This window comes from Rhamphochromis sp. 'chilingali', assembly GCF_963969265.1.
Source record: "Rhamphochromis sp. 'chilingali' genome assembly, chromosome: 18".
NCBI lineage: Eukaryota > Metazoa > Chordata > Actinopteri > Cichliformes > Cichlidae > Rhamphochromis > Rhamphochromis sp. 'chilingali'.
Window position 1 is genome coordinate 10,307,177 of NC_137945.1, and position 13,768 is coordinate 10,320,944.

The window sequence follows — 13,768 nt, forward strand, 5'->3', positions numbered from 1 at the left end:
GTGCACCTTGAACAGCTTGCCAATCCATCAAAAGGCTAACAGCAAGAGACAGATCACCATTCAAATGAAGGCCAAATTTCATTTAACAAGCATGTCATTGGACTGTGGGAGGAAGCTGGAGAACCAAAGAAAACCCACACAGAAAGGCACCAAGTGACTGATAGATTTAAACTCGAGACCTCCTTGCTATGAAAAAACTGTTCTAGCCACTCCACTGCTGTGCTGCCCAACTGAAATAAAAACTTCAGTTAACAGCACGGTCCTGCACAAGTGTCAAACAAATCAGAAAGTCTGAGGAAAATTTTAGTACATGACTTTCCAAGTTTTTTGACGTCACATCGGGCTCAAAAACATGACAGACAAAAGCAAACATTTAGATTTATTGTAAAATGTTTTTCCATTTATTTTGCAAATTCATGTGCCACTTTGACTTACATTTAACTTGTATTAAAGTGTCACGTTGCAACTGTCGACTGTCCTAATTTAACTGGAACTGTGAGTAATGGAAATAACGTGAAAGAAAAGTTGTGAATAGAGTCTGATGGTTTTGGATATTAGCTATTTATACTGGGCGACAAGTGAAAATTTATAAAGTAATGACAACATCAGAGAAACACCGTTCAACCATGATATGAGTGTTGACATTGCATTGTTTTCCCCAAAGAGGACACTCTGCAAGTTCCCTCTTGGCAGCTACACAACAAATGCCAGAAAAAGATGTTTATCTTACATGTGACTGACAGAAAAAAATGTATTGGCTGATATATCAGAATTTTAAATGCCCAAAATAGTGAATTTAGTATTGCTCTTAAAAATCCTGCATCATTTGGGCTTTAGTCATGAAACAACCTTCAAACTCAAAAGGCCAAACGTTGGAAGGGACATGAGCGCAGGAGGGAACAGTCATAGTTTCAGTATCTTAAGGGTTGATCTTCTGCCAGAACTCATCCTCAAAACTCAGTTTAAACTGAGATCATGCTGGAAAACAACAACAACCTTGTAATCTACTTTCCCCTGATAGCTTTAAAAGAGCAAGAGGGTTAAAGGAAGTCGGTGTTGAGCTTGTAACCTGATTTATGTTTTGAGCTTTTCTTCCTCTGTTAAAATCTCACAGAAACTAAATAGCAGGGTTCGTCATCATCAGCCAAAACTTTCTCTCATGTTATGACACAGCACAACAAATTTATGTTTTTGGACTACACATGGAAGTGGCCCAAGTCATAAATTCATGTGAGTGTTGTTTGTCTGAAAAAAAATCTTGTATTTTGTATTAGCTTTGTAAAAAAATGAACTGACACTGCAAAAAATATACAGTAAATCAACCAGTTTATTTTCCTCATGAATGGGGCAAATAACAACATTCACTACACTGCATCTCATCTCTGCTGAGTTTAATCATCGTTAGGTATGTAGATGATTTTGAACCTCTCGAATAAGTCGATGTCGTCCTCCAGCTGCTTCATTTGCCTTTCGAGGCAGTCCTTGGTGGCCCTCTGTGACATAGTGTCGATGATGAGGGGAAGGGCCTGGTACTCGTGATGTAGCTTATCCCAGGTCTCCTTCAGGCGCTGGACAGAAGATTTGGGGAAGGAAACGCATCAATGTCACAAGACAGACTATCTGTATTCAAGGCTTTTCTGAGTAAACAGGCATCAGTCAGAGATGTTACAGAGGGTAATTATCTAAGAAATCCTGCTGAGTAAGGAAGGAAAACTGATATTTTGCAGCCAGATTTGGCTTTGGTGTATTGTTGTTTATTTTTGCATGTGCAGCAGTTAAGGAGGAGAAATCTCTTGAACTAAAAAACAGTATACACGAGTATGAGAGTTCTAATTAATTTGATGTTACATGCACTTTATACAAGTTTAGTTGTGAACATTTTTATAATTAAACTCAGAAAATGTTGCTGGAATGATCTCAGAGATCTCAGTTTTTGTGCCTCATACCCCGCACAGGGACAGACACTGTGTCGTGTTAATGGCTAAACATTAACATTGTTCTGTGCCATATGAATCACTGGATACCATATCACCTACTCACACGAGGCAAAGCTTAAACACAAAATAATGATGCCCACATTGAGAAATCAAGGATCTAAAGTTAAATATCGATGGTCCCGCTAGTCTTCTGACTTCCTACTGCAAGTCCTTATATAGAAAAATCAAGTTTAAATGAAAAACTGTACTCTGACAAAGAACCCTCAACATTTACTTTAACTGAGAACAATCTAACTGTCATCCTACAGCTTCACTGTGTTAATGCATGTGAATAACTGAAGTTCAAAACCCTGTATAACTCAAGTTAAATCCACTAAATTGTAAGATCCAGCATGGTTCCCCTGCATTTATTTACCTTCAGGATGGCTTGTCTCTCCTCCTCTGTCATGTGTTTCATGGCCCTCTGCTCCCGCTCTGCTTTTACAAAGTTTTCATACTCCTCTCGAGCCCTCCTCTCTGCTTCGCTGCGCTGCTGGAGGTACGCTGGTACTCTACCAAAGTCCTTCATGCAGGGTGTGTTTTATGAGCAAATATAAACATGATATTATTCTAGCATGCCTTATGTTGATATTTAAAAGACTGCAAGCAGCAACTGTAGGAAAATACCTTTCGTGTGATGAACTTTGGGACAAGCCCTGAGTTTTCCAGCACCTGTTTGTGCCCCTTGCTGGTGTCTACGCATGCAGGCTGTGGTTTCATTGGCACCAGTTCAGGTGTTTCCTTTAAAAAGTCCCTCTTGGTGTGAATTCCCATCAGTGGTTTGTCATTCCTTCTGGGGACTGGAGGTTTCCTCTCAGTGAAAGAGCAGGTTTTATGAACATCTTTGGAGCTCTGTGTCTCTGAAAGATGCAATGCCAAGAAGCTCATATTCACCATCTCAAGGCAAACCCACACGCTAATAAAACGGTGTGACAGATGAACTCACGTTCAGGCAGTTTGGGCTCTTTCGAATGCTTCTTGAGGAAATTCTCTGGAGATGGCAACTCCACTCTGGCAGGTCCCATCGTCCTTATCGGCTCCTTCACCAGTTTTCTCTCCAACATAACTGCAGGCCTGAATTTTGATACATACCTTAAAAAAAGAAAAAGCAACACATTAGTTGAAGCAATCACTACAAAAACTTAAAAACAAAATTATTATTATTTTAATTAAAAACAAATGAAAACTATGCTTTAAAATAAAAGAAAACTGAATTGATATACTGTACTCACAAAATGTAATATTATAAATCACTATTTTTAGTCTTTTCTGCTGTTATTTTTAAGTCAAACTCGTCAACAAAATAGGTAGTGATGAGTTTTTTTAGTTTTTCATTTTAATTTACATAACAAACTGAAAGAACATTAAATCAACTACATTATTACACAATACTGGATTTCCCCCCCTATACTATTTTTAAAATACCGTCCAAAAGCTGCGTATCTGTTTTACGACCTAATCTAAATTTACAGTAGTGTAGAACATCTGACTAGTGGGGGTTTACCATACCTGTTCGAAGCGAACAGTTCACTGCGCATGCACGCAGGAAAAATGTCTAACAGGACTGGGTTCCCACCAAGCTACTTGCATGTAATGTCTCCTCAGTTACACACAGTAAAAGCTTACAAGGAATCATGAATCCAGAGTCTTTACTAAAACATCAAACAAGTATAAAATCTCTCTAATTAACTCTTTACATACGTAAAAGGAAAAAAGAAACCTTTAACAGACACCAAAACGTTTCAATAAAAATGAGCAAACATACTCTAAAAACAATCTCCATAAAACTAAAAGCAAACATTTAAAAACGCAAATAAAAACAAAGCTATAGGAATGTTTTTCTTTTCTCTTTATTTTAATAAAAAATTCTCTGTAAAACTACAATTTACTACTTACGCCAAGTTTATTAGTTATTTCTGGAAAACAAAACAAGCAAACAAACAAACAAAAACCCAAAAGACTTTGTAAAACTTTAATGTCAAACTGATGTCGTGATTTTGTTTTGTTTACCCCAAATAACACTTTAAAGCTAACTGCGTACTTTGAGCTAAGTTGAAGCAATTTACCTGGGCGCTTTTTCCTTCTTTTTGTCTTCCACTGGAAGGAGATTGAAGGCACTTTCTGGAGGATGGACATCTTCAGACATCATGAATAAAGAGGCGATTAACGAAAGAGTGCTGTAGCTTCTTTTGAAGGCTAATAGCCTTAAATTGTCCAAATTTGTTTGACACCGGCTAGTTGCTAGGAAACAAGAACAGCAGATGTTGCGTTCATGAGCGGTCGGAAAGTGTCTCATTTAGGGTTATATCTTGTTATTTTTGAAAGTTGCAAATGTAAAATGTTTCACGTTATCCATTAAATTGCATAAAATATTCTTCTCCTCTTGCTTTAAGATTACTAGGGCTATATGCTATTTTCGCGTGAAGTTTGTTCGGCGTTTAGAGGGGGGATTTTCGAGGCAGACTTGAAAGCAGTAAAGAGTTCAGCTTTGCCTTCAGATTTTCTCTTTGTTTTGTGGATTTTTCTAGATGTTTGCTACAACTTCCAAGCTGTTTGGTTACAGTTTAAAACGTCGCTGAATTTATATGTAGTTAAGCATTTTTTCTTTTCTTTTTTTGCTTCCAGTGATAAATATAATTTTGTCCCTCTAGGCTCACCATAGTTATTTATGGCGACTGTTGTGGAGACTGTTGCAGCAAAGAGTTCATTTCCTTGTGTAAACTAACAAGATCACAGAATTACGTAATTTACAAAGTCATTTATTAACAGGTGGAGCTTATGGAAAGTCGTTATTTGCGTAAGTGTATTGCTCATTCAATTTCATTTACGGTCATCTGCGAGTGTCCTGAATAAGCCGAGAAGTTATCCCAGCCTTTTACGATATTTTATCAAAGCTTATAAGCTTGGTAATTACAACTGCAGCTGTCTTTAAATTCCTCGGCTAACTCTCTAAACTTCGAAAGCAGAAATCTAAGCATGCTACTGATATCTGTAATTATACCTTAACGGTCCATTTAAATGAAACAAACTGACCTACGTTAAAAAAACAAATAAATACTTTTTATGCTGCTGTTGAACACTATTGAACTGTACGAATTATGAAAAAAAAGTTCTTGCAATGAATTCGAGTTTTCTAGTTTGTCCCCCGCAGACTGCATATGGGGTAAAGCACATGTTTGCGTGTGAAGGTTAAAACTCACATCAGGCATCTGAAGGACAGATGCACTTTATCTTGTTTTATACAAGCTTACCAACTTGTATAAAATCAAAGCGGAGGTTTGTTTTTATGATGTTATCTGATATTTTGTTAACCCCACCTCCCAGTAATCAGATACTGATATCTTCAGCAGATATTATCTTTTCTTCTGCCTGATAATCATCTCGCTGCTGAAGGAAAAAAATGTCCATCCCGGTTTTCCCTCCAAGGCACGAGCGATAAGCAGAGTTCTGTCCTTTCCTTCTAAGATTCCTAATTATTTAAAGTAACACTCAGGTATGCCATTCAGCGTGTTAGTACGAGCTCGGGAGCAGCTTGGGAGAACAAGAAAACACAGACTGCTTCAGGTTGTCTTCCCAAATCGACTCAAAGGTTTATTTAGTACATAACAGCTTATATAGAGGAAAAAAAGGTTCGTGTGTCAGCAAGTTCTCAGTTCAAACCGGTACAGACCAAATAAGGAAACGTCTTCCTGCCTTGTGAGCAAAGAAGTATCCTGTGTGTAGTTTATCAGTTCAGCTACAATTTATGATCATCCCAGCAAAATACACTCCTAGACATAGAATACAGAGTTCTTTCATTAATGAATTCTGAAACAAACCACCTGGCCTTTAACGAGCCTTTTTCTAAGAGATAAAGAAAAAGGGAGGATGGGAGTAAGGAAGTGGTCTCGTCTCTGTGGTATTTTCGACCTTGGGGTACCAGCCTGTGAGTCTTACACATTAATTCTTGGGTCACAGAGAAAGAGAAAAACAACTATTAAATGGGCCTTATTGAGTAACTCTTTTCTGTATAATATCACAATAAAACAATATCCTGTAAATGCTACCATGGTATCAAAATATCACAACAGCTGCCATTGTAAATTAGAGCCTCTCGCTGTGTACAATGAGGGAGAAGGCATAGAAATGCTGTGCCTAAAGTGGGACAGTTTTCACCACATTTGGACATCAGTGCATGTGACTAAAAAGGGGGAGGTGTGCCTGTCAATGCACTTAAATGTACTTGCAATGTAACTGCATATATGCTTGGTAGGTCTATTATTACCCATCTTATGTAATCAGAAAAATTTCTGTTTACATTTACAGCTTTGGTATGGCTTTTTAGGGCCAATGTAAAAGCAATAAGAGTTATTGTCTAAATGGAAGAGATAATGATTTTAGAACGGTGTCTTCTTATCCTTAAGATGTTCGGGTGTGTGACAAGATTATATAATACTTTTCAAGGTCTGTCAAAAAGCTAACATGCTGACTTGTAAATTTAGGTGTACTATAATCTTAGAATACCATTGTTCTAAAAAAAAGAAAGAAAGAAAACTGAAATATGTTCTTTTTCACAGGGGTAAGGGCAGTTGTCATTTGATTGCGGAATGGGTTTACTGAATACAAGCCAGCTTCCAATAAGAGCTGCCAAATGGTGCCTGAGTTCACTGTCTACACAAAAATCATGGCTTTCCGCCAGATCCACCTGCCTGGGAGACAAGAACATCCTGCTCATGGGTCCTCCGGGAGCAGGAAAAACTACGGTGGGGAAGATAGTGGCCCACAAACTGGGACTCCCTGTCATAGATGTTGATGATGATGTCTTGGAGACGGCATGGAAGATGCCTGTTGCTGCTAAGTTGGCAGCAGTTGGCGGAAGGTGTTTCTTGGAGGAAGAAGGTCGAGCTTTGTGTAACTTCTCTGCCTCTGGGTGTGTTGTTTCCCTGACGGGCTCTAATCCTCTTCATGCTGAAGCAATGCAGCATGTCAAACAGAGCGGGCTGGTCTTCTACCTGGATGTGGACAGTGAGGACATCTTACAGAGACTCACCAGCATGAAGGTGAACAGGATAGTGGGCCAGGAGGAAGGGGTATCCATGAGGGACATTTTGCTTTACAGGAAACAGTTTTATGAGAAATGGCTGGATGTGAGGGTGCTGTGTGGAACAGGAGACACAGTGGAGGAGGTAGCAGAGAAGGTGCTGAAAGCTGTGGAGAGATACCAGAAAAGTGATGAAGAAACATTCATTTCAACCCGATGTGATAGCGCAGGATTGTCCAAGCAGAAAATATACTTTAGTGATGTGGTTGTGGAGGGTCTGGCTCCAGATGGAGGACTTTATGTTCCCAAAAATGGCTTCCCAAAGATAGGCACACGCGAATGGCAGAGGTTAGTTGAGATGTCGTACCCAGAGCGAGCGTTAGTTTTACTTGAAAAGTGCATCCACCCTCTGGACATCTCTGCTTTGGATCTCAGAACAATGATATTCAAGGCGTATGGGTCAAACTTTGGCAGCAAGGCTGTCGCACCTGTAAAACACCTCGCCCACAATCAGTACATTCAGGAGCTTTTTCACGGCCCCACCGCCTCCTTCAAGGACCTCGCTTTGCAGCTGATGCCTCAGCTCTTTGCCTACTGCCTCCCACCCATGTGCAACTACCTCATCCTGGTAGCCACATCTGGAGACACTGGCAGTGCAGTGCTCAGTGGCTTCAGCAGGCTGAGCGGCACTGACAGACACCGCACCGGCGTCCTGGTGTTCTTCCCGGAGGGAGGAGTGAGTGAGATTCAGAAGCTCCAGATGATGAGCTACAGGGAGGGCAATGCCAGGGGTGTCAGCGTCCTGTCAGACTTTGACTTCTGCCAGAGAAATATCAAGAGGATGTTTGGGGAGGCGGGGCTGACAGGGCATCTCGCTGTAGAGTACGGCACAGTCCTCAGCACCGGCAACTCCATCAACTGGGCACGCCTGTTGCCACAGGTAGGTTGCTGATCACCGAGTGTCGCTGCAAGAAGACATTGATTTTTATAAATATAAGCATTTAATTATAACATTACATCTTAATAAGCTTTTTCGTAGCCAACATTGTGATTGCTTTGGTTGCCAGCAGACTTCCATGGTTACCAAAAATGGTTGTTTCAGAGCTGCAGCCAACGTGTTTTAAAAAACTGATTTTGAAGGTGAGTGGTGTCCATTTCTGGTTTGTGCTGCAAGGAAGTGGAACTAAACTTCAAACTATGACCCCAGTATGCAGTCTTTCTTTAAAATGCAGAAACAGGAATACAGCGTTATTGTAAAGTGAAATTTTATTGTGTTTCCCATTCTGTTGTTGTGAAAACACCAAAAGTTTGATCCAGGTGTTTTGCTGTTCTTCAGGAATTCACTTACTTGCTAAAAGTCTGTGATTTTTAGTCAGTCACAAGGGCAGTATTATTTTGGCAACACTAAGCAAAGTTTTACTAACATTTTCTCCTCTTTCAGGTGGTCTATCATTCATCAGCCTATCTGGATCTGTGCAGGGATGGTGTCATCAAATTCGGCGATCCCGTTGATGTTTGCATCCCTACTGGCAACTTTGGCAATGCCATGTCAGCTGTGTACGCCAAACAAATGGGCATCCCGATAAGAAAAGTTATCTGTGCATCCAACCACAACCGTGTCATCACTGACTTTATCAAGACAGGCCAGTACGATCTTCGGGGACGGTCTCTGATGCTCTCCCACTCCCCCGCTATAGATATCCTGAAGTCCTCCAACCTCGAGAGGTTTATCTACCACGTCTCCGACGGAAACAGCCATCTTGTCAAGGACCTGTTCACACGCTTAGACAGACAGCAGCACTTTCAGGTTCCCGAGCCTCTTCTTGGCACGATTCAGCAGGAAGTGCTGTCTGGCTGGTGCTCTGAGGATGACTGCTTGGCCGCCATCCAGAGAGTTCACACACAGACGGGCTACGTCATGGACACACACACGGCTGTGGCTAAATTCGTCGCTGATAGGCTGCAGGATGGCTCGTGTCCTGTAGTGTTTTGTTCCACGGCTCACTATGGGAAATTTGCTCCCGCTGTGTTCAAAGCTTTACAAATCCCAAATATTCCAGAGGATCCCGCTGAGCAGCTCAAGAAGCTGGAACTTATTGCATCCAGACCAGAAATGCACAGAGAGATGATAAAATGCCTGAAAGAAAGTGCCAAGAGGAAACACAGCATTTGTGAAGCAGAGTACAGTGTGCTGGTAGACCAGGTGGAGAGCATGATACAGGACTCCTTCTTAAAAGTTATGTAAAATGATCCCAGCTTTTGTTGATGTCCAGCTTCAAGTAATTAGCCAGAAATTACAAAAGTACTCTTTTTCTTTGTCCTCTTTGTTTCATCCACTTGATTTTTACTGCAAACAGAACACATTACCAGGGGTGCACATAAGTGGTCCGCAGGTTCGCATTCGCTGTCAAAATAAAAAACGCGCACAAGATAAGAAGTTGCAACGCGCATTTGTGTACATAAGATTTTCTGGAGGAGGACAGACATGTGTTTCGAACTCTTAAAAATGTTGAAGAAGCTCCTTTAACCAGTTACTTTGGTGTTCCTCCACCTCCAAAGAAATATCAGGAGTCCAAACCGCAAAAGAAGCGCGTATACTCGGAAAAGTGGTTGCAGAAGGTGAGCTGGCTTCTTTTTTTTTTTTTTTTTTTTTTTTTTTTTAAAACGGTATAAATATAGATTTATTTTATTTTATTTTATTTTATTTTTTTAAATGACATCAGAAACAGCAGTATGCGACATTACGTGATGGCAGAGCTTCAGTTCATCCTTTGTCATTTTTTTTTTTTTTTTTTTTTTTTTAATAAATAGGACAGGGGGAATGAATGAGAGAAAGAGGGGGAGAGAAAGAAAGAAAACCAAAGGGGAGAAGAGACGGTGAGAAGGGGGGGGAAGAGAGAGAAAAAAAAAAAAGAACTCCTGGGTCACCTGTATGGAGAAAAAAAAAAAAAAAACAAACAAAAAAAACAAACAGAGGAGACAGCAAACAACAAAGAGTAACATAATAATAGAGAAAACAAAGCACCATCACAATAAACTAGCTAGTCATAGATATCAATATTTACTAAATAATAAACGATATTGTGCAGCACGCAAGATAGACAGCGCACAGTGTGCTTTGAGGCAGCAGCCAAGAAAGCTTTAGTCCGCGTCTGTGAATACCCATGTGTGCATACCTGTGTGGATCAGCATGCTTGCATTCCAAAGGTTTCTCCATGTAATGATCTGCTAGGGAGTGTGGGGGGGCCACAGCCCCGTCCTCCAGGGTGTGAAGCGGGTATGGAGGAGATCTCCTCCAGGTGAGCTGGCTTCAAACAAATGATGAACGCACAGAGATGTGGTGCAGAATGTGCTGTGAAAATCCCTCTCTAGCGGACAAAAACAGTGCCTTTTATATGTACGCAAACGCGCGTTGCAACTTCTTATCTGGTGCACGTCTTTTATTTTGACAGCAAATGTGCACCACTTATGTGCACCCCTGCACATTACAAAAGAAAAAACCTAAAATCTTGATTAACATGTCAATAAAGGGAAACAAATGAGCGAGCAACCTCGTGAAAATGCATTTAAAGACAAATTAAAAAGGTAAATCTGTCTGAGCCCCCAGGATTGAGAAAAATGAACATATTTTACACAAATTATACTCTAATAGAGCTTTAAACAGCTTTATTACTCATTTATTGATTATGCAACATTTGTTCTCATGAAAGTCTGGATTCCAAGCTCACTAGATGGGGATGTCTACCCCTTGGCTACTGCTGCGTTCATCAACAGTATATGGATGTAGATGCAGGGGGAAGGTCAAATACCAGTAAAATATGGTGTAAAAATCAATATTGTTACTTTAATCACACATTTCTGCAGTAATAAAATCTGACTGTTAAATCATTTTTTAATTATAAAGTGATGTTTTATTCACCTCATCTTTTCTTAGTAATTTGCGTTTTTTCCAGTATTGACCATGTAAACCTGGAGGAGTTTAATAGTTGCTCGATAAGCTAGAAAATGCTTTTTTTGTCATAAAAACCAGACTTCTGACATATAGAGCACCGTGTAAAAGTCTTAATCCATCACTTGATTCTTAAATTTGTTAATTCCAAGGAGCTAGACTTTTTTGCAGTTGTTTCAAAAGTGGTCTTGAGCAATAGTCCTCCAACCTTTCTGAAGGGCTTTCTAAGATCTTTGGTAATTGACTGCTTTTTCACCCATTTTCAGTCCAGTCCTTGAACATGACCCTTTTCAGAATGTCTACAGGCATCTGTAAAACATGATGGTGGCTCTGTCATGGTTTGGAGTTAGCATTTCAGTCAAAGGTGGCGATCTTGTCAAAACTGATTTGTCAAATTTTCTCAGATTTTGATCCACCATGGATCTGAATAGTGTCTAATTATCAACGGCTTAATTTATCAGCATGACAATGGTCCCAAACACACTGCCAGTGCAGTAAAAACATACCTGGACAGAAGAAAGAACAATGGAGCGCCATCGATCATTAACTGGTGTCCTCAGGGCCCAATCATCTTGACTGAGAACAGAAACAAAAGGCATGAAGAGCTGTGAATGTCCTTGTGAACTATTCATGAAGGCCACTAAAGTTTCCTATTTCCTTAACAAAATATCACCAAACTACAAGTGGTCAAAGACTTTTTTACTGTATGGTATCGTCGTGGATTTTGATGATAAGAATGCAGCACGTGAACTTGTTAAGGTGGTGGTTATAAAGGAATGAAACAATTTACAGTTATTCTTCCCAGATGCCTCTCACATGAGAAAGAATAGAAACAGGTCTGTGGGTAATTTCTCCATCCTCAGCTGTCACCATCAGGCGTTCAGAAATGAGTCTAGTCATTTAAATCCAGGTGCTGCCTCAGCAGCTGTGGCAAGAGGAAGGGGGAAGATACGTTTCATAGATCTGCAGGATTGCTTATGGCTGCAGTTGTTAAAATAGATGGAAAGTCAGGCCGGATTTGACAAAGCACTTTGCTAGCATGCCCTCTGATCTGGATCACTATCTCTCTTTGCAGGAAGTGAGAAGAAGTATTTTCTGTAATAGTAACTGGCAATCTGGTTAACACTTTAATATCACAGTCACAGTGTGTAGTACCTATTAGGTCTTCTAGAGCTATGGTTTATCAGCTCATTTGATTGCCTTTTCATTATCCATTAACTGTAGTTGCTATTGTTTGTATTTTTTTAGCACAGTCATGTTTATGACTGTCTTGTACTTCCTACACTCATACTTTGAGAGTGTATAAAAAAGGGGCAAAACACACAAATTTAAAGCCCCTGACTGTATTCCCCATTCAAATTTGTATCAAACATCATACATCAATAAAACCTTCATTTTTATTTATTCTTTTGTTATTTAAGGGAATGTCGTAATTCATTATTAGAACCTTTAGTCTTGCATTGGTGTTCCTAACTTGATCCCACTGTTTTTCAATCAGAAAAGTCTAACCGAGTCAGTATTGTTTCTTAACAATCACTTTGTCATTGCTTACATTGTGTGTGTGTGTGTGTGTGTGTGTGTGTGTGTGTGTGTGTGTGTGTGTGTGTGTGTGTGTGTGTGTGTGTGTGTGTGTGTTTGTTCTTCCACACTTACAGGATGACTGATCGCTTTTCTATGCATGAATATATTACAGAACACACTGCACTGATTCTGTGCGTCACCTATGTGTCTGCGGTTTGTATCGCTCTGAACATTGGCCTTATAAAGCTGCTTGGCAGGTGAATGTAAAGAATGGGTGGGAAGGAGTCTGGAACCACATGAGTGTGGTGTGCAGGTGTGTGACTGTTAGTGTGTGTGAGTGGTGGAGGGAACGAGACAGCCAGCTGTCGCTCAGCACCTAGTGACCCACGGCTGGGTGAGCAAGGAGAATTGCAGGTAGCAGCCTGTTCCCATCTCTTTAATGTGAACCACTGGCATAATGGAAACTCCTCTTTAACAGTGAAGGGAAATAGAAAAGAGAAGAAGAAATGAATGCATCGCAGGAGTTTAGAAAGAAAATCCAGTGGACCATGTTGAGATTGTGCTTCTGCTTCTAGCTGCTTGCTTTTATAAAGATTCTTTATATAACCTATAAAACAACAGCACTGCCAGGTAATTTATTAACCTGTGGTGTTTATGAAGAAGTGTTGCACGACTGCAGTCAGCTGTAGTCGGTTTGGGAACTGGGATTTTTCCCCGCCAAAAAAAAAGAATACATACTAAACTAAACACAACTAAAAATGATAGAATACGATTGGTGAAGCACTGGAGCTACTAAAAAAAACAAAAAACAAAACACTTCAAGGAGGATCTCAGCAGGGCCAGGCCAGACCGATCAGCAGTGGTGTTGTCCTTTTGCCTTCAGAGCTGCCTGAATTCTTAATGGCACAGACTCAATGAGGTGTTAAAAACCTTCCTCAGACATTTGTTCCCTTTTGACGTGATCAGTATCACACAGTCGCTGCTAATTTGTCGGCTCCACATCTACGATTCAAATCTTCCTTTCCCAGACATCCCAAAGGTGCTCTGTTGGATTGCTATCTGATGACTGTTGAGGTCATCTGAGTAGAGTGAACTCATTCTTATGTTTAAGGAACCAGTCTGAGATGATTTAAACTTTGTGACACAGTGATCAGAAGACGTGTACACTGTGGCCATAAAAGGATGGACATGGTCAGCAATAATATTCAGCTAATTTAATTGAATTTAATTTAATTCAAGTAAGATGGTGCAAATTGTAGGCTCAGTTTCCTGTTCTTAGGTGACAGAAGTGATACTCTGTGT

General features: G+C 40.2%; 2 protein-coding genes across 2 annotated transcripts; one reads left to right on the forward strand and one right to left on the reverse strand.

Moving 5' to 3' along the window:
- Positions 1-1,236: 1,236 nt before the first annotated feature.
- LOC308385471 (enkurin-like) lies at positions 1,237-4,242 on the reverse strand. Its single transcript, XM_080864405.1, has 5 exons — positions 4,043-4,242; positions 2,923-3,068; positions 2,604-2,836; positions 2,353-2,499; positions 1,237-1,568 (listed from the first exon to the last, which is right to left on the reverse strand). Exons 1-5 carry the CDS (start codon positions 4,123-4,125, stop codon positions 1,392-1,394), a joined length of 786 nt encoding a protein of 261 aa, XP_080720531.1. The 5' UTR covers positions 4,126-4,242; the 3' UTR covers positions 1,237-1,391.
- A 137-nt stretch (positions 4,243-4,379) lies between these two features.
- Positions 4,380-12,333, forward strand: thnsl1 (threonine synthase like 1). The gene is made up of 3 exons (XM_080864404.1): positions 4,380-4,773; positions 6,533-7,936; positions 8,438-12,333. The coding sequence occupies exons 2-3, from the start codon at positions 6,563-6,565 to the stop codon at positions 9,239-9,241; spliced, it is 2,178 nt and encodes a 725-aa protein (XP_080720530.1). The 5' UTR covers positions 4,380-4,773; positions 6,533-6,562; the 3' UTR covers positions 9,242-12,333.
- The last annotated feature ends 1,435 nt before the right edge of the window (positions 12,334-13,768 follow it).

Bases quoted from the DNA above. Each gene is read 5' to 3' on its own strand.
- LOC308385471 (XM_080864405.1), bottom strand. From the start codon at position 4,125: ATGATGTCTGAAGATGTCCATCCTCCAGAAAGTGCCTTCAATCTCCTT. The intron at 3,069-4,042 runs GTAAATTGCTTC...TCTTTTTTTAAG, and splicing joins AAGAAGGAAAAAGCGCCCAG to GTATGTATCAAAATTCAGGC. The intron at 1,569-2,352 runs GTAAATAAATGC...TCTTCTGTCCAG, and splicing joins AGAGACAAGCCATCCTGAAG to CGCCTGAAGGAGACCTGGGA.
- thnsl1 (XM_080864404.1), top strand. From the start codon at position 6,563: ATGGGTTTACTGAATACAAGCCAGCTTCCAATAAGAGCTGCCAAATGG. The intron at 7,937-8,437 runs GTAGGTTGCTGA...CTCCTCTTTCAG, and splicing joins GGGCACGCCTGTTGCCACAG to GTGGTCTATCATTCATCAGC.